Source organism: Nymphalis io, chromosome 27 (assembly GCF_905147045.1).
Source record: "Nymphalis io chromosome 27, ilAglIoxx1.1, whole genome shotgun sequence".
Lineage (NCBI taxonomy): Eukaryota > Metazoa > Arthropoda > Insecta > Lepidoptera > Nymphalidae > Nymphalis > Nymphalis io.
The window spans coordinates 2,307,978-2,329,265 of NC_065914.1; the positions used below are offsets into that span (position 1 = coordinate 2,307,978).

Genomic DNA, 21,288 nt, shown 5'->3' on the forward strand with positions numbered 1-21,288 from the left:
CTCCCCCTCGAACCGCGTACTGGGTGCATATATTTACGGCTTATATGTGGATAAAATTTATTCTTAAAATATTGATGTCCTCCAGTAAGATGTCCAAATAATGTTTGTGCAGTTAAGAGTTTCAAGTAATGTTTGTATAGTTAAGAGAACAAATATTCTAATAAGTTTTAAAAGCCCATTACTCCACTGGTTCCTCCAATACGAATTGCCATTCAACAGGATAATTATTCTAGAAATCATTGCGTGACCAGCAGTTATTAAGAAGTCACTTCTTTCACATTCAACCATGAAACCGTTGACATCCGACTTATGGTGTTATACTAATTTGACGCGAGTGTCGTTGAAATGTTATGATTATAAAGGTCAGTATCGCATACCACTTTCTGATATTTCAAGACCGCTTGGGGTGAGTCTTGAGTTCTTAGAGAATTCTACTACAGAATTTTTACAGTAGTTTTTATTAATTTCAATTCTGTATTATATTTACAAAATCTCCTAACGTTAATTATTATTACTTATAATAAACTAATTGATATTAATTAAGCAAAACTATTTATTAGTAGCTTTAATAATAATGACTTATAAGTCATGCAAGATCAAGCGACATTTATAATTTAATAATTGCATCGCATCTGTGGGGGGACCATTATGTACCTAACATAATGTCCTTTTCTATACAGAAAGTAGGGATACCCCTAAACGCGTATATGTTAAATTTCTTAATAATAATCGATTGAATTCAATCGTGAAGTTCAGTAGGAAAGCGTAACAAAAAAAACCAACTCGCTTTCGCATTTATAATATTAGGATAAATGTCAGTTGATTGCCGTGTCATCTCACTTGCACACACAAAGCTTAAGCTATTGAAACGCTCAGCTGTAATCCAATTTTTTGTGTCCATTCTGGGTCTATCATAGTATATATAAGGGTTATCGCCTTTAATATGCTGTCTGTACTTCCCTATATATATCAAATTCGATGATGACTATCAATTATTATTTATTACACTCATCACATGCTATTTAGTATTAGGTAGGCAGACTGACAAGTGGGTAATGACCGGTAGTCAATACAGACTTGGCATTGTAAGAAATATTAACCTTACATCGCCAATAGGCGAACAATCTTGAGAACTATGGTGTTATGTCCCTTGTGCCTGTAGTTACACTGTCTCACTATTCAAACCAGAACGCAATAATACTGTTTTGCTGTTTGTTTGTTTACTGGTGGTAGGGCTTTGTGCAAGCTCGTCTGGGTAGGTACCACCCACTCATCAGATATTCTACCGCAAAACAGCAGTACTTGATATTGTTGTATTCCGGTTTGAATGGTGCGTGAGCCAGTGCAATTTCAGGCAGAAGGGACATAACATCTTAGTTCCCAAGGTTAGTGGCGCCTTGACGATGTAAGCGATGGTTAACATTTCTTACAATGCCAATGTATATGGGCGTTGGTGACTTACCATGAGGTGGCCCATATGCTCGTCGGCCTACCTTTTATATATATATATATATATATATATATATATATATATATATATAAAAGGTAGGTATATATATCAGTGGGTGGTACCTACCCAGGCGGGCTCGCACAAAGCCCTACCACCAAGTAAAGTAAAAGACAAACAGTTTTTATTATAATATGACTGTTATACAAAATATAAGAAATAAAACCCTAAAAAGTATATTATATGCTTTAATTTTTAAATATATAATCGTTGATGTGTTTTTGCGAGTTACTTTAAACAACTTAACCAACTAATATTCACACTGTATAATTATTTTGTCACGATAATAATTCTAGCTATGTAAGCCGATAGATGGCGCTGTTGTTAAACTATCAACAAATATATATAGCAGCTAGTATATAACCCTATTTACAAATGATACATAGTTAATAAACACTGGTTGACCACTCGCATATATCTCTCCCAGACACTCTTCAAGTCTGCTTCCCTGAAAAAGAAAATTATATACAAAATTATTCGACTTGTTTTTTAATATGTTCTGAAATTATCTTCTATAATTATCTGTTTTTTTTTATATATATTATTACTAGAATAACGTTAGTATTGTTTTTATAATAATGGGAATGTTTATTCATTAAAATTATTGATCATTCATTCAGGATAACAGGTAACAGGACTTCCGGTCAGAACGAAAGTGAGCCAGTGCAACTTCAGGCACAAGGGACATAACATCTCAGTTCCCAAGGTTGGTGGCGCATTGTCGATGTAAGAAATGTTTAATACTTCTCATTACGCCAATATTACGGGAGGTGGTGACCACTTACCATCAGGTGGCCCATTTGCCAGTGCACCTACCTAATACCAATAAAAGAAAACTTTCATCTTCAAAGGTGAGAATTACCGATAATTATTTTCGAACTTACCTTAAAACGTCCATTTGTAATGCACACTGCTCGTAAGCGCTGAGAAACTGAGCCAAATCAGTTTTGGGCCAGCCACCCATCCTCAACGGCTCTATGCACCTGTAACATTCGATGATAACTATAATAATACACGGCAGGGCCTTTTTTACACTAGAAAAACGCATTACGCGTTTCCCTCACGGGAACAATGGGGGGGTATGTGGGGCTCGCCGGTGTCCAAGGCGCCGAGTGCGCCCCGAACATCGGAACCACTAAAAAACCAGCGGTACCCTTTCCGTCTTAACGAGGAGCGCCACGGGATCTCTTGCGCATGCTAACGTGACGCCCTGACGAAAACTTACGGTAGGGCCTTGTTTAACCACGTATGTATACTTTAATATTTAATTAATTATAATATAAGCAACTGACTGACCCATATTATTTTTATGAGCACAGGTTTTGGAGTGTAATTTTGCTTAAAATTGTAAAAAATATTAAAAGTATTATGTCCTGATTACATTCTTTTTGTGTACCTCAATAAAATAAATAAATATTTACAAATTAATATAAATACAAAATAATAAAGACATAAGATTCATCTATCGCTTGAAACAGGAAAAAACTAATTAAAAAAACTGAACCCATTTATAATATAAGTACGTCCTTACCTTTCAAGTAAATCGGTAAATAAGGACCGCAGTTCACGCCCTCTGTGCAGGTTACACGCGAGGCCGACCAACGCGCGCGTGTATAATCTATTATATATAAAGTCCAAATTATTTAATTACAGTAATAAATATTTATTATTGAACGCAGACGATGTCCTAATACGAATAAACGCTAATCATACTCCTGGCGGGAGCCTAGCACTGTCATGCCATGAGCCACCTGATTGTAAGTGGTCACCACTACCCATAGACACTGGCAATGTGCCAGCAACCTTGGTAACATGATGTGACATCCCTAGTGTAATTCAAACCGGAACAGAAAATACTAATTATTACTGTTTGGCGGTAGAATATCTGATGAGTGGGTGCTATTTACCCAGATGGTAGTAGTACGGAGCGGTTTTGCACAAATCCCTACCACCAAATGAAAAACATTTATTTAATATTTTACTAGCGAACAAACAAAGTCTGACCAAGGGTTATTAACATATTACCCGCCATTGATATAGCCGAGATGGCCCAGTGGTTAGAATGCGTGGATCTTAACCAATGATCGTGGGTTCAAACACCACCGAAATTTCATGTGCTTAATTTGTGATTGTGATAAATATAAATTACAATTCATCTCGTGCTTTGCGGTGAAGGAAAACGTTTTGAGGGAACCAGCATGAGACTAATTTCACTGAAATTCTGCCACATGTGTACTCCAGCAACCCGCATTAGACCAGTATGGTGGAATAAGCTCCAAACCTTCTCCTCAAAAAAAAAAAAAGAAAAGGAGGCCTTAGCCCAGCAGTGGGACATTCACAGGCTGTTACTATTGATATTTACAGAACCAGAATAACTAAATCCACTGTATCTGTTTATCCACCCGTAAAATTGTCAAATACTGTTTTGGTGAAACATAGTAAGGGGATATTCTGCCGTCCATAGTTACAGCGTTATGGCATAAACTACCCGTCTCCCTAATAATAAATAAAACAATGGGACTTTCACAGGCCGTCACATTACTATATAAAAACTCACCTAAAATTAAGCTCCAATTCCTGATACGATTTCTCCAGTAATTTCGGTTTTAATCGCATACATATCAAACTGGAAACAAATTATATTATAATTATAAAGAACTGTGTCGTTTATCTATTGTACAGTTTATAAGACTGCACTCCAAAGTCCTGGGTCCAGCAGTGCTACTCTCTAACTCACATCATTCCCCTGTGAAATGTTGACAACCGACTTATGGTGATACACTATTTTGACGCGTGTGTCCTTGAAATGTTATGATTATAACGGTCAATATCGCGTATCACTTTCCGACATTACACGACCGTTTTATGCGGTGAGTCTCGAGTTTTTTCTTACAGAATAGCTTCTAATCTTATAATTTTCTTGTGTCATTTACAACCCCAAATTTTGGAAAGCACGTAAAACTGTTGATCCTGCGCTTGAACTCTTACCAGACGACTAACCGACCTATCGCATTATGAAAGTTATGGGATATATATTAAAAACACGTTTCCACTATATCTTCTGCGTATTTGTTTCGAGTTCATAAGATTAGTGAGTACATATATCCATTCATTTATACAATATTACAATCGATGAAGTAGAGACTTAAATTTAAATACTCCATGCGTTTCACTAACAGCTCTGCCGTATTATGCACTACAAACTCTTCTTGATTAATATATCTTTATTTATAATACAACACCATTGAACTTATTTACTTATATCCACTTTAGTTTTGCACAAAGCCCTATCACCAAGTACGACTCACGGGCGAAGGTGAATAAAAGAAAATAGCTTACTGCTTATGTTCTTTCTCTTTATCCAGAAGTATCCTCAATTCGCGTAGCTCCAGAAGGAACTCCCGGTCCATCTCCGTGTCGTAATACTCTGGACCTGTGCAGCTGTACGTCCAGCTACCCATGATCGCCTGCAAAGCAATGCGTAACAAATAACGTGGTATGTATAAATCTAAGGATTGTCTATCGATACCCCTTCGATTGGTATAGGAGAAGTAGAGTCGTTTTTATTGCCACAGATAAAAAATACTAGGTAAGAAAAAAATTAGATGTCTGTCACAAGAGTCGAGATGGCCTAGTGGTTAGAACGCGTGAATCATAACCAATGATTGTGGGTTCCCGGGCAAGCACCACGGAATTTTCATATGCTTAATTTGTGTTTATAATTCATCTCATGCTTGACGGTGAAGGAAAACATCGTGAGGAAACCTGCATGTGTCGAATTACACTGAAATTTTGCCGCATTGGAGCAGCGTGGTGGAATAAGCTCCAAACCTTCTCCTCAAAAAGGAGAGGAGGCTTTAGCCCAGCAATGGGACATTCAGAGGCTGTTACTGTACTGTACTGTACTGTACACAGTGACAAGAAATTATTCGTAATGTCAAAATATAACGTCAAAATAAATAGTCACAAAATAACAGAAATTAAATCAAATATTTAAATAAGATAAGGGTAGATAAGGGTATTTTCGGATCGTCGTCGTACTATTGAATTAATTATAAAGCTACCAAAGGAACATATAGAATATAAGTTCCTTTGGTAGCTTTACCTTTTTGGTAGCTTACCGAGATGATCCGGCAACAAACTCAACAGCCGGGTTTTAAACGGTTTCATTTTAAATTTATAATATAATTTCCTCCATGGAAATCAACAAATACTAACTCAACTTTTTACATCATCATCAACAGCCAATCATTGTCCACTGCTGAAAATAGGCCTCTCCTAAGGTGCGCTAAAGCTCCCGGTCCTTAAAGTCGTTTTTAATGGTAGCCTACCATGAATCGGTGATTCTTTGCACCACCTACCCTGCTGATACCGCGACCGCTACCTTGGTCGGGCCTAGCGAGCTAGCCGGTAACTGGGGGTCATTTTTTGTGCGCATCTACCATGTAGGAGGGTTTGCCCATACTCGCCGCGCTGGGCAAGCGTGTCAAGGGTAAGATGTTTATGAAGGGGACGCTGCTGCCCATCCCCCCTTTTCCCAGTCCCTCAGTCGACAATTACGGGATGAGATTGGGGGAGTACTATTCTAAGCCGGCACTCCACGGCTTGGGGTAAATTCGACTTTGGTAATAAAGTTGAGTTGGTCCACTTTATTACCATTTACTAAATCTTGGGTTGCTTGCTTGCTTTATTTATCAAAGTTCTTTTGACATGAGATATTTATTAATTAATAGGCAAAGGTAAAAAGTAAACGATAATATCTTATTAATTACAATTAATTACTTACTTGTGCACACTGAAAGAAATCATTAAATGATAGATATTGCAGTTTGCGCTTCGTCGTTTCGAATCTCATACAGGCTATGAAGACGACCGCGCCGTATTTTCTGAAAAATATCGATATATAACAATTTTCACCCACGTATTGGGGGGGGGGGGCATTAGGTACCTATGATATTGTCTGTATCCCTGACAACGTGGATAAATTTCTTCATGAGGATTGATAAATTATGATGTGAAAGCTCAACAAACAACCGAATTAAACTTTCGCTTTTATAATATTATTTAGGATTGAAAATTGTCTTAACTCAAACAATACTAGCAGCTAATTTCATAATTGATTTCCAAGATATAGGTTCATCGCCTAGTTTGGAAGTCAATAGAATTATTTTCGTGTATCAACTATAATTAGCCTAGCACATGTATTTTTTTTATAGAATAGGAAGGCGGATGAGCATATGGGTCACCTGATAAGTGGTCACCAACGCCCATTATATAGACATTGGCATTGTAAATGTTAACCATCGCCTACATCGCCAATGCGCCACCAACCTTGGGAACTAAGATGTTATGTCCCTTGTGCCTGTAATTACACTGGCTCACTCACCCTTCAAACCGGAACACAACAATACCAAATACCGCTGTTTGATTTGTTTACTAAAACATGGTATGATTCTTCTCAATAAATTGTTATTATTGCGAAGTTGAACAAGCGCCACTGTAGTTTGTGTTTGAATATGAAAAGTGTTTTATTGTTAACAATTGAGGCATTACAAAATAGTTGCAAGGGCTAGTAGTGAGTTTACACGCGTGTTCCTTCGTTCCCCACTCTTCCACCAGGACAAACAAGAAGTTACCAATATCAATTAATAGATCCTAAAAGTATATATATTCTAAAAGTAACATTAATTAAATAATTCTAATCTATATACCTGTGTATGTGTGTGTTCGTGTGTGTGTGTGTGTGTTTATGTGTCCGTGTGAATGTACAATATATGCTTTTGTTTTGCCATATTATAATTAATGATGATTTAATCATTGTTTGTTTATAAATCATCTCTTGCTCGACGGCGAAGGCAAACATTGTGAGGAAACCTGCATGTGTCTAATTTTACTGATATTGTGCCACACCTCGCATAGGAGCCGCGTGATGGCGTGAGCTCCAGCTCAACTGTGGGTCATACAGGATGTCACTTCAATTAGTAAGATATTTTTCGAATTGTGCCCGCTGCTGTCCTTACTGACCTTTTCGACGGTATACGAACGTCGTGAGAGTGCCTCCTGTGGACTCTCGGCTAAAACGCCGTCGTCTTGAGAAATGAGATAAACTTCCGTGGTACTTGCCCGGGTTGAATCCGAAGTCTTCGGCTAAGACTCACGTTTTCTAACCACTGAGCCATAACAGCTTTATAATATATATATAAACAAACATACTTAGCGAGAGGTTCGGATATGAGAAACGTTGATCGTATGTTCGCCACGACGTTCCCCGGCATCTCCTCGACCGCCTTGAACACTCGGCGGACGTTGTCGAACTGTCGCCGGCAGCAGCGCAGCGGCGCCCCGGAGCGCTCCGCCACCTGCGCACGCGTCGCCAGTTAACGACTCGCTGTCCTCGAAGAAAAACTCCATTTGCCGGTAAGGCTTTATGCAAGTCCGTCATCACATCTTCAACTCTAAACTGCAATGCTTAGTATTGTTGCGTTCCGGTTTGAAGGGTGACCATTGGCGCTGTAGGAAATATTAACCATTTCTTACATCGTCAATGTGCCACCAACCGTGGGAACAAAAGTGGCATGTCTTTTGTGCCTGTAGCTATAATGGCTCACTGACCCTTCACATCAGATCTTAACAATATTAAGTATTGCTATTTGGCAGGAGAATATATGACGATGAGCACCTACCCAGATGGACTCGCAAAAAGCTCTACCACCAAGAAGAATGATAGGTCACACCTCATCAAGATCCTTCCGGTGCCGTGAAGACAGTTTACGACCAAGAAGTTCTCTTATGACCGCATCATCTAAATCATAATACCTGAAAAGTATAAATGTGACTTTAATATATCTGAACAGTACATAGCTAGAATAGACAAGATAAGAAACGAGTATATCAGAGGAAGTACGAAAGTAGCACAAATAGATGAAAAGTTGAAGAGTAATAGATTGGCGTGGTATGGGCATGTGATGAGGAGGGTGATGAGTATGAATGTTGATGGATATAGGGGACGGGGGAGGCCGAAGAAAGTGTGGATGGATTGTGTATGAAAGGGGTAAGTGCTGAGATGACGAGTGACAGAAAGAAGCAGAAGGAAAATACATGTTGTGCCGACTCCACGTAGTGGGATAAGAGCAGGAAGATCTAAACCGAAATACGTTTAAAATAATAACAAAATTTATAAAAACAATATGTATATTCAAACGGGCTTATATATGCACTTTTGAATTAACAAATTACAGGATTACAATTAAATGTAAAGCTACCATATTGAAATGTAAAATCTGTTCGGAACACAATACAATACAAGAACTGCTGTTTTGCGGTAGAATATCTGATGAATGGGTGGTACCTACCCTGGCGAACTTGCACAAAGCCCTACCACCAGTAAAACGGAAAGCATGATGAGTGTAACTTCTGAATTGTTTCTGGTTGTGATGGATTGCCATTCCATTGAATTATAGGTGAAAATAGTTCATATGTTTGCAGACACTTTCAAGGGTTCAGGTACCCTCTCTTGCACAGTTGGCTATGCCTCATCTCCATATATATATATATATATATATATATACATACTCACTTTTCAATGAGCATATGTTTTGTCGGTTCGTCGATTTGAAACACCATCTGTTCAGAAAGCTTCGACGGCACCGTCAGAAGCCTCTCTAATAATGCGAAGGTCCTACAACAAATATTTTAGCTCATAAAAGTTATATACTTAAGAAAATATGATTGCTTCAGTAATAGTAATAGCCTGTGAATGTCCCTTTGCTGGACTAAGGCCTCCTCTTCCTTTTTGAGGAGAAGGTTTTAGAGCTTATTCCACCACGCTGCTCCAATGCGGGTTAGTGGAATACATATGTGGCAGAATTTCAGTGAAATTAGACCTGCATTAGGTTTCCTCACTATGTGTTCCTTCACCGTCAAGCACAAGATGAATTATAATCACAAATTAAACACATGAAAATTCAGTGGTGCTTGCCTGGGTTTGAACCCACGATCATCGGTTTAAATTCACGCGTTCTTACCACTGGGCCATCTCGGCTTCTAATTGATGATTACTTATGTATTTCAAAAGGTCATGCAATGTTAGGGCTTTATGAAGGCCTGAGTGTTATGTTTTTAATAAGTGAGCTTGTTGAGCTTCCTATCCTATAGCCTGTTCTAACCACAAAAGGTTTAAAGACAAATAAACAATTTTGACATGGAATTGATGCTATATCCTTGGTTAAGATCTTAAATTATAAATGGCGAAAAAATAGCATCTTGACTTTCAGCAAACTCATTATCGGAAATTAGTAAGTGATATTAAAATAGTTAAGTGGAATTGTGTTGTATTATAAATAAAGATGAATTAAACGAGAACTGATTTTTTTTTTATAGTATAGCTAGACGGACGAGCATTTGGGCCACCTGATTGTAAGTAGTCACACCAAGAAACATTGGCATTGTAAGAAATGATAACCATCACCAATGCGCCACCAACCTCTGCCTGTAATTACACTGGCTCATTCTCCATTCAAACCAGAACACAACAATACCAAGTACTGCTGTTTTGTGGTAGAATATCTGATGAGTAGTTAGTACCTACCCAAACAGCCTTGCACAAAGCACTGTCACCAGTAAAATAAAGCAGAACTATTAGAAAATCACAAGTAATACATAAATCTAAGGATTATTTATCTTTACTCCTTTAGTTTGAATAGATTTCTTACCTGTAATGATCCAGAACATCGCTAGCAATAAGTTCAACAGTAGCTCCAGTTTGTTTACTCACAGCACGCTGGTGTAATGTAGTTACAGCCTCACTTGCTAAAATAATATATAATGGTTTTAATTGTACATTTATAATTAAGCTCAGGACCTCAGGGTCTACGGCCTTAAAAGCTAACCACTAGACCAAATAGGCAGGGGCAGATAATAAATAATCACGTTTTATAAACAATTTTATATAATATATTTTTAATACTTACAGGAACATCCTTCAATCCACAGCTGGTATATTTCTGGATCTATTAAAGTAAAATTACTAACGAAAACATCTACTTCTGTATACATTTTTAACGCTTTGTGGATATATAAATATTATTTAATGTTCAATTATTATTTTTGGTCACTTTTGGAAATACCTGCTAAAATTTAGAAATATTATTATTATGTCAAAATTTTAATGACAGTACCTTGACTTTTTTTTCAAGTGTTGCCATAATCACGATTAATTGTATCGAACACATATTTCGACATATTTGTATTTTAGATTGATATAAAAATTAATCACTTAATTTAAACATTTTACGTTCTATCATAATTTAGAGAAATAGTATATATACCTATATATAATAAAACAACACATTAAATCCTAGTCAGAATATAAATTACGCATAAATATTACATGACATAATTATACAGATTAATTATTAGTCAAATAAAAACATTTCATATAACAATTAAATACGAGTATTTGTTGTTGTTGATCGTTATATCATTTGTATACACAATTATTATATCAAAATATCATCATAAAAATGTTAGCTTGCACAATAATTATAACATTATATAATAATTATAAAGTTCAGAAGTGAGGTTTTGTAAGAAATATTGATATATAGAAAAATTTTCATAATTAATGACTTCTTTCAATAACAAAATAAAAAAAATGCTTCTTACAATTCAATTATTTTAGATAAATTTAATTTAATGACTATCTATTACAAAAATATTTAAAAATTACATTCGATTTGCCATTATTTTTGAACGAATAAAAGCATAATTGATTTTTTTCAACATTGGATTACTAAAAAACTTAATATTTTTATTTAGCTTTGTTTTGTAAATACATCAGTAAGTATTTCGCTGTATGTTTATTAAATACTGCAAAATAATACGCCACGTTAAAATTTGCTATAATGGCCTTTAAATACATACTAACAATGCCTATCATAAATGACAACAAATGATTCCAGTTGCAATGAAATATAATAGCGGTTTAAAAAACATTTAAGTACTTAAAATTTTAATAATATACGTGCTATTATTAATAATATATTATCGTGTTAGTACTTGTAATTAAGTTATCTTTTGGTTACCATAAAATAATCCTCAAAACAATAATGAAAAAAGGAACATACTTAATGTGAACGCCTGTTCTTTAATCCACCGGTGATCAGTGACAACGTTTATCTTATTAAATAAGGTAATTAAAAACTTATAATATAAGTTTGTATTACAATTATAATTTATATGACCTTGAGATTTATTTATGTACGTATACTAAATCTTGCTGAAGGGGATGAAAACCATTTCGTGTTTGGAAAATTAAATGATTGTGGACATTTTTATTATGAATTAAATATATATACATATAAATATAGATTAATTGTAAACATAAATTGTTTATGTTTTACTGTTTACAACTTGTTGAACCTTATATACCTCTTCAATCTACATACAAACAAATTTAATTCAAGTGAAGTTGATAATAATTAAATAGTTTTTGACCATGATCTTGTTTCTATTAACTTATGTTACATTATAAACAATGCTTTATTATATATGTTACTAAATGCCTAATGTAAAAACTGATTGGAAGATAAACTATTTTGTCCCACTGTTGCCGTAGTTACAGGGCAACTAATATCTGTGTCATTAAAGTATTTAAATAGTTTTCTTATTTTAAGTCCATAAATAATTTCACTGTTCACTTTTGAATTGCCATATCATTTATTTATTTAAGTTTTTAAATCGCAAAGCATTGATGTTACAAAAAACAGACTTAATGTAGGTATTCTCTGGTAATCTTTTATGCTCAGCAATTATTTATACAACAAAACCAAACACATATATAGATATATAATTAAGTAGATTTAAATTAAATTTATGGTTAATCCTAGTTCACATGAAGATTCTAATGAGATAACTCGTCGAGAAACTGCTTAGGTACTATAGTTTAATGATACATCATATGTATTGTATCATTACATTACTTGATATTGTTGTGTTCCGGTTTGAAGGGTGAGTGAGCTAGTGTAATTACAGGCACAAGGGACATAAAATCTTAGTTCCCAAGGTTGGTGGCGCATTGGCTATAAGCGATGGTTGACATTTCTTACAATGCCAATGTCTAAGGGCGTTTGGTGACCGCTTACCATCAGGTGGCCCATATGCTCGTCCACCTTACTATTCTATAAAAAAAAAATTACATTAGTAATGAATTGAATATTAATTCAAATTGTGTTTTTAGAATAAAAATGACAGAAAATAAATCAAAAGAAGAAAGTCCATCGGTAATTCAATCAGAAGATCAAGAGACGGATATGATGAACATGTTTGCGAGTGTTTGGGTGAAAGTGGAAGTGGAGGAAGAGAATGAATTCAGTAACAGCGAGGATAAAAAATCTAGTGTACGGTAAGAACATTTTTATTATTGTTATTAGATTCATAATTACACTTACTTAGTGATAGCCAAATAAGAATCTGCCACCAACTAATTGCCAAGCTAAATCCCTAAGGAGTACCCATCATCGTAAGCATCAATTCTTAGAGCATTACTATTCTTCAAATGTATAAATGACTTATTTTAATATATAAGGAAGAAGAAAACAATAACTTCAGAATATTATATTTATATTCTTTACTTTAAAATATATTTTTCTTATTTCAGCAGTAAGAGTAGACGAAAGGGAAAAAAGCGTAAATTTACAAAGGTACTTAACTGCGAAGAATGTGATTACACAACGGTTTACAAAAATTGCTTGGATCTTCATGTGGCTGGTCACAAGGACTCGAAGCCGTTTTCATGCCAACTCTGCGAATACACGACTAAGTACCCTACTTCCCTCCAACGGCATGTCATGATAAAACATCAATCAGATGATTCGAGTGTATCGGAAAAGGACAAAAAAACTCTGCCAATGCATAAATGCGATGAATGCGATTATTCATCATACTTCAAATGGAATTTAAACGCACACAAACGTAAACACAAACAAGAGAAACAATTCAAGTGCCCGCACTGCACATATGCAACAGCGTACAGGCATAATTTCGTCAAACACAGTAAAGTCCACAATGAGGGTGTATTCTATAAATGCGACAAGTGTCCGTTCGTAACGAAATTTGAAGGTCACATAACAAGACATTTAGCGAAGATCCACAACGAGGTTACAGAGAAAGCGAACAAGTGTGATTTTTGTGATTTTTCAACGATGGTACGTTGGAGGTTGAACATTCACAAGCAACGGAGCAAGCAAGAAGCGCCATTGAAATGCGAGTACTGTGAATTTGAAACAGTTTATATGTGTGAAAGTAAACAGCACAAAGTGTCACACTATAACAGGATATATGGATCGGGTGTTATTCAAAATAAAATGTCTGAAGACATACAGTTACCCTCCTTGGATATACAGGAAAAATCTGACTACATAACCCAGGAGACACTCGATAAAAGGGACACACAAAACCAGTACACACTCGACCCGAACTGCTTAGATTGGAATAGTATACAAGTTTTAGAATCTGAAGATAAGGAGAGACCGTTCTTGTGTCATATGTGTAATTATACTTCGAAGTTCAAAGCAGCGGTTCAAAGACATTTTCAAAGACACCACACCGGCAGTCAGAACCGTCCCTATAAATGTGTAAACTGTGATTTCTCAACAAAAACGAAGGATCAGATTGCGTTACACAATAAACGGAGTCAATCGGATAAGGTCTTATTCTGCACAATTTGTAGTTTCTCAACGACTTACAAATGTCAGTATGTTATGCACCAGAAATGTCACTATGCGTACAAATGCACGCTTTGCCCGTATTCGTGTAGGCATAAATATGAATTGCAAAAACATTTCACGACTCTACACTTGGGTAACGGATTGAAATGCAGCTTCTGTGATTATAAAGCAGCTAGAAAGGAGAGCCTGCTGTGCCATGAGACGATACATACTGGCAATAAGCCATTTAAATGTACATATTGTTCCTACATGTCTGTCCGTAAGTCATTACTGGATAACCATGTTAAGAGATATCACAGCGATATAAAGAAAGATGTGACAATAGTCAGTGAGACGAAGATTCAGTCGTTGAAAGTTCCAATGCCATCATTGATTGATAGTTTGAGGGGCCAGTGTGATCAAATTCCTATTACAGAGTAAATTATACTAATATACAAATTTAAAACAAATTGTTTTAAAATAAGGCCTCTTTTAATCAGTGCAGGCTCGCTTGACTTGTTATTACAGTTCAGCTGCAAAGAAAATGAGTTTCAAATGTCTGTCAGTTGGTCACACTACATCAATAAATACTTGATTTAACCAAAAAGCAAAGCAGTGTGAAATAATATTCTTTTATTAGGCCTTCATGAATCACTTCGTCTATTTGTGAAAACCGTATGAAAATCTGTTCGGTAACTTTTGAGTTTATCACATTCAGACAGACCAGTGTGGTGAAGGCTGTATTAATTTATTAATTATATGACAAGGTTTATGTATTTTAATTCCGTGCAATGTCCAAATCGTTGTTTAGACAAATGCAGTATTTTAAACCCATTGGTGATTATGACTTCTAGAAATACCTGATCTCACTTCCCTCTGGAATATTGTATCGTCTTTTATTATATCTTCAATTATACTAGCGTAGAGATACAGAAACGGGCCGGAATAGCCACTCTTTTGAGAAATCCTTAATTCTCAGGCCCCTCCAAAATATTAGTAACCTTTTAATGTAAGCGGTGTACAAAATAAAAACAATGTGAAATAATTAGCTAAATTATAATTAAATTCAAGTAATTATAAAAACTGTTCCAATAGGATTCGGATATTATTATTGGGTAGGGTAGGGAAAATTGAAAATCTCTTAAATATTTATATCGCCAGGTGTGCACATGTGCAGTGTGGGTGTATATCAGAGACTTATAACTTCTATGTTGTGCAATCTGTCAGAACAAGTCGCAGGGGTAATCCCCTTTAGGGGAATACCCTTTAGGGTATTTCCACTCATTATTACTATATTGAAGTTTTGCCCCCTTATTTAGGTTTCACAAAAAATAACTTATATAACTCTCATGCACAGTGAAAAGGATAGAGGAAAAATCATTGGTAAGGTCTTAAGACTTTATGGTCATGGTGTCTCAGGAGTAAAATATATAATTTAAAAAAATTGGTCCCTAAATTAGCTGCTCCTGAAATCTGCCGGCCTTAGCTGAAGCTGACTCAGCCTGTTGGTAAATCCACCACTGTTTCCATTTGCCGCAAACTTAATATGGAAATGAAAAATGCATTATCTAAAACATTAAGAAGCCAAAGATAAACAAAATATTTTTATTTTTTTGCTATGGTCACACTTGTGTTAAGCGATTTGGAATTCTATGTTATAGCCATCTCGTTTAGGCAAATGTGTAGCCGTAGCTATATAAATGATTCTATGAAGTCATTTTATTGGAGTTTCTTATTAGAGGATTATATACTAGGGTCAGAAGACAATTGGTATTTCAAAGAGAAAAATGCACTATTCTATTTGTACTACAGACAATCAATTGAAATGAAATGTTATATCCTATATTTGAATCAAGTTTCCATGAAGGCCTGTGTTCACCTATATAATATACTATTAAACGCGAGACAAACTAACATACCTATGTATGATTATAAATATTTACAAATACACTGTTTCATTGATAAAGTAATGCTGCGTCTCCTCTGAAATAATTGTCAATATCTGTATTTGCAACTTTGCTATTAATCAGAGAAAATATTGTAAAAAAAAAATGTTTAAAAACTTGTTACCAACACTCGCCAACACTAAATATTGCCAATTTTCACTTTGGCGGAGACGTTATTGTAGATTTCATTGTTCGAATATAATTTATGTGGTTTTGTAAAATAAACTAACTCGATTAATGTTTAATATTAAGATATGGAATTATGTTTATATTATTTAGTTAACTCACTTTTACTTCGTGTAAGTGACGATGAAAGAATTAAAAATTGTTTATTTTAAAGAATTCTACTTATTTACACTTTAATTCCAACAGCTATCTATGTTCATAAATGAGACCTTATAAGGCTAAGAAAAAAACTAGTAAACTAAAATACGTACATAAAACTTATAACAAAAGAAAGTTTCGGAGAAACTTTGAAGAAACTTTGAGAAAGCTGCTTTTCGCAGTTTTACCTTTAGGCTATTGACGTGACAAGCGTGTTTCATGTTCTTATTTATTTTCTATATAATAATTATAATGTTAAATCAAAATAGTCTTGACGTGGAAACCAGATCGATACTCGGAAAACAAGAGGAAATGTATGTGTTGCTAACGCTACCAATCTCTCAAGAGAGGTTTTTTATTTTAAAAATGACTGAAGTAGCGTCAGCAGTACATTATAGGTATCGTCAATGCGCCACCGTTGACATCCTTTCTGGTCTAGTGGCTTGATGTAAGGCCGCAGATCCGGAGGTCATGGGTTCAATTCCCAGGTCGGGCCAATGAAAAGTTATTGGGTTTTTCTGTCAGAAAATTCTCAGTAGCAGCCCGGAGTCTGGAAGTGTGTTCACTCCCGTGTCTCGGAAAGCACGTAAAGCCGTTAATCCTGCGCCTGAGCTATTTCCGGTCGTGTCGGATTGCCGTCCCATCGGATTATGACTTAGGGAATAGAGTGCACCTGTGTTTGCGCAAACACTTGTGCACTATAATATCTCCTGCGTAATTGGCTCGTCTCTCTTGAGATTGGCCGCGGTGGTCGAAATCGGTGTGGAGGACATTATTATTAATGCACCACCAATCTTGGGAACTAAGATGTCATGTCCGCTGTGCCTATCGTTACATTGGCTCACTCATCCTTCAAACTGGAATGCAACAATACTATTGCTGTTTAGCGATAGAATATCTGATGAGTGGATGGTACCTACCCAGGGCTTTCACAAATCCTGCGGAGGCCGCAGAGGGTCATAGCGGTAAGAGCGATAAGAGGGTATCGTACGGTGTCTTGGACAGCGGCGGCCCTCCTCGCGGGCGATCCGCCCTGGGAACTCCAGGCGGAGGTGCTCGCAGAGGTGTACCGCTTCCGGGTCGAGGCAAGAGACCGCGGCGACCGTCCAGGGTCGGCGGATCAGGGCTCTAGCCCAGCAAGCCCTGATAGCCCGATGGAAGGAAGATCTGAGGTCCCCCACAGCGGGGCCTGGCGACAGTGGAGGCGGTACGCCCCCATTTAAATCGCTAGGTCAAAAGAAAACGAGGCACGCTAACCTAAAGGTTAACGCAGGTACTTACCGGTCACGGCTGCTTCGGTAAGTACCTGCACAAGATAGCACGGCGGGAAATGTCACCTTCCTGCCACGAGTGTGGTGCACCAACCGACACGGCGCAACACACCCTGACGGAGTGTGCCGCGTGGGGGCCCAGAGGCTTTCTCTGGCGGCAGTTGTCGGCGGAGACCTCTCCTTGCCGAGCATCATCAACGCGATGCTCGGAAGCGATGAGTGTTGGTCGGAAATGGTCTCCTTCTGTGAAAATGTAATGTCGCAGAAGGAGGCCGCGGAGCGGGAGCAGGAAGAGGACGCCGCTGCAAACCTGCTCCGCCGAAGAAGACTGGGGAGAAGAATGAGGCGCTATGCGCACCTTCTCCCTCCGCCGCAATAGGCGCCGCTGGGACTAGGGGGTTCTCAGTGTGGCGAACGCGACACTTACCAGATCCCTACAACCTGTATAGCTTGTATAAGTGGAACATAATATATATAATCATATAATATCTTATATATTTTTGCTATAATACTTTATATACTTATATAAATTATATAATAAATACATATTATATATTATAACATATACATGTAATACACAATATAAATATTTACACTTTAAAATCATATAAATAATTAAAATATAATATAATGATTTGTGTAATGTCGGAGGGCGGTTGCCGCGCGGTCGTGTAGTAGAAATGTCTATTCTTTGATTATATACCGTTACTTTGAACAAAGAAACGTAAGCGCATCGGCTCAGCAGTCGGCCGCCTTCCGCCAACCAGTCGAATCCTAGATCTCGTACTGAACGCACGTCGCTTCTAGTTTGTAATTTGCTACACAATTTTGCACCTTAAGTCTTTGTAATAAGTCATACTTCCTTCTTGCATTAAAACTTATCTTCATACTTCGTTCTTCTCATTCTACTCTGTGCTGTGCCTATCTTAATGTTATTATTTCTACAAGAAATAAATTAGTAGTGGAAGAAACTGTTTTAATCAAACCTCATCTACAACATCAACCACAACTCCGCTACATTAGTACCCTGGTAATCCCCATAGAGAATGGAGGCCTGCATACGCAGGCCACCCGTCTGAGCGTCGCGGTAGCATGCGCAAGCGATCCCGTGGCGCTCCTCGTTATGACGGAAAGGGTACCGCTGGTTTTTTAGTGGGTATTCCGTTGTTCGGGGCGCACTCGGCGCTTCGGACATCGGCGAGCCCCACATACCTCCCCACTGTTCCCGTGGGGGAAACGCGTAATGCGTTTTCCAGCGTAAAAAAAAAAATGACAGACACAATAAAAGGCCTTTGGTAAGTCATGCGATAGCTCTTGCGAGCTTCGAGATATTTTCAAGAAGCTCAAAACCAGCATTGATTGCCGAATACATTACTTCTTATTATGTGCCTTGTAGAAAACACAGCATCGCATTATGAAGAAGCAGTGTCGACTCACCTTTATTGTTGTACTTACTCTCGTGTGTCTTAACCCGAATCCATAGATGTTCATCCTCTACCTTATTTAAAATATCTATGGTCTGCCACCGCAAGGCGGGAACCGGCCTGTCAAAGTCATTGCGTGTGTTACTCGCCGCCAAGTTGTGTACGGTTTGAAATTTTTAATAAGTTTTAAGTTACAAAATGAACGAAAACGAACCGAACGTAGTGATTACTAACGAAGACGGGTCGGACTCAGATTCGTCTGCAAGTTCTTCTCTGACGGAGAGTGAAAGGCCCTCTTTCAAAAGAAGAGATTCTAAAGAGGACCCTGGCTTGGAAGCGCTTATCAATCAGGTAGGATTTTTATCTAACATCGATATGCAGAGTCTCGGCGGCTCTCATAATAACCAATCACAACAATCACAAGTGTCAAATAATCAGTGTTCAAACGAGTCATTTTTAATTCTTCCTCAGGCTACGGACACATTTCTTAATTTAGGCCAGGTAGCGATTGATATTGATGCAACGAAGTTAATAAAACCAGCTCTTCCGGAGAGCGTTGACAAAATAAAGCTACTACAAAATTTTGGCTTACCAACCTGGTGTAATGTTAGATACTCTAAGTCATTACAATCTTTTGCTGCCACACCTGGCTTTACTAGAAATACCCGGGAGAAGAAACCGGGAGTCAAAGAAACTGGTCTTTCTAAAATTCCAAGACTCTTTAACTCCTCGATTTGTAAAGTCATTTGTACAGACGGTTTTGTAGCATAACTTTGTGCTACTACTGTTGTAGGGTATACTAAGGGAGGTCTTTGAACAAAGGGTATCCGAGACCCCGATATTACTTTCAGAATAAAAGGTGTTGCTCCGAGCTCCTCCCACTTTTTCCTGAAATCTCTCAATTGCCCCCCTCGGAACCCCTGCTTGGCGTCACTGTCTCGATTGATCAAAGGTACGAAAGGAGGATTTTTTACCTCTACCTTTACCTTTGCTTCTGGTCTTATACTCATTACCTTGAAAATTAAGATTCCTCCGAGGAGCCTCATATCTAGGTTTCTTTGGGACAGAGCTAGGAAATGAGTTTGGGGCTGAGTGAGAAAGGTTTTTTCTCTTAAATGATGTTGTTGAATTTTTTTCTGTTAACCCAAGAGAATTTAACCATTGCTGCGGGCCACCAAAATTCTGAATTAAAGTATTTAATCTAACTTGATCAAATAAACAAGTTTCTGAAGGAGGAATATTTCTAAGTGCAAGCTGTATGCACTTGTTAGGTACCTCTTTAATTAGCTTCTCCCTTCTAGTTTCTATACACTCAGCCCGCTTACCACATACAATTTGTAATATGTCCTCAGAGTTTTTAAAAAATGATGTTCCTTTACCAACTGCAGAGACAATCTTCTCTAAAAGGGTTGATGCTTTTAATTCTTCTGGGGATTTAAAAGCCCAGTCAACTACTGACTGCAAACCACTACGAAGTAAATCATTACCCTCAAACATTGCATTTGATAAGGCAGCCATAACATTCTCAGTGCCTACTAAATAATCCTTTGTTTTACTGAAGTGGCACAATTCATCATTTATTGCTATATTTATTTACGACACGTCACAATTGTTTGAGTACCCTGTACTGACTGATTGATTAATGTATTATAAAAATCTAATAATAAATTGTTATGATTTCGTCACGCCAAATATGGAGTACAACTAAAAAGGCGATGTGCTGACGGCACAATATAAATAAAAACTTTTCTGTTTGGTCAATTTAATGTCAATTGCAGGAGAATGGCAATTAATTTTTCATTTTTATAATAGAAGTTATTTTTACAGAATAAAGAATTTTAGACTAATCTTAAGTTTTTTTAAATTTTTTATTGTTTGGTCTATGGTTTAAACATATTAGTAATTTAATGTTTAAAGTCTAATTCAACATTGCGTGTGTTTATTTGTCACCAGCAGATATCAAACACGTCGTCTTCATAATGCGATGCTGTGTTTTCTACAAGGCACATAATATAAACGTTTTACATAACAATAAAACGGTTATTATGTGCCGAAAGAAAACACAGCATCGCAGGAATGCTCTTCCTGGTGAATACTCCAATGACTTTGACA

At 36.9% G+C, this 21,288-nt stretch overlaps 2 protein-coding genes across 5 annotated transcripts; one reads left to right on the forward strand and one right to left on the reverse strand.

The window, feature by feature from the left end:
- Positions 1 to 1,680: 1,680 nt before the first annotated feature.
- Positions 1,681 to 10,670, reverse strand: LOC126778892 (acidic fibroblast growth factor intracellular-binding protein). The gene is made up of 11 exons (XM_050502641.1): positions 10,477 to 10,670; positions 10,219 to 10,315; positions 9,084 to 9,185; positions 8,242 to 8,323; positions 7,721 to 7,866; positions 6,294 to 6,393; positions 4,847 to 4,974; positions 4,065 to 4,133; positions 3,039 to 3,125; positions 2,392 to 2,490; positions 1,681 to 1,955 (listed from the first exon to the last, which is right to left on the reverse strand). Exons 1-11 carry the CDS (start codon positions 10,559 to 10,561, stop codon positions 1,877 to 1,879), a joined length of 1,074 nt encoding a protein of 357 aa, XP_050358598.1. The 5' UTR covers positions 10,562 to 10,670; the 3' UTR covers positions 1,681 to 1,876.
- A 603-nt stretch (positions 10,671 to 11,273) lies between these two features.
- Positions 11,274 to 16,455, forward strand: LOC126778839 (zinc finger protein 888-like). Of its 4 annotated transcripts, none has more exons than XM_050502542.1 (3): positions 11,274 to 11,344; positions 12,744 to 12,908; positions 13,164 to 16,455. In XM_050502542.1, exons 2-3 carry the CDS (start codon positions 12,751 to 12,753, stop codon positions 14,650 to 14,652), a joined length of 1,647 nt encoding a protein of 548 aa, XP_050358499.1. In that variant the 5' UTR covers positions 11,274 to 11,344; positions 12,744 to 12,750; the 3' UTR covers positions 14,653 to 16,455. The 4 variants fall into 4 exon arrangements, with proteins under 4 accessions (XP_050358499.1, XP_050358498.1, XP_050358497.1 ...); XM_050502541.1 differs by having other exon boundaries at positions 11,280 to 11,696; XM_050502540.1 differs by lacking the exon at positions 11,274 to 11,344 and adding an exon at positions 12,171 to 12,280 and having other exon boundaries at positions 13,167 to 16,455.
- The last annotated feature ends 4,833 nt before the right edge of the window (positions 16,456 to 21,288 follow it).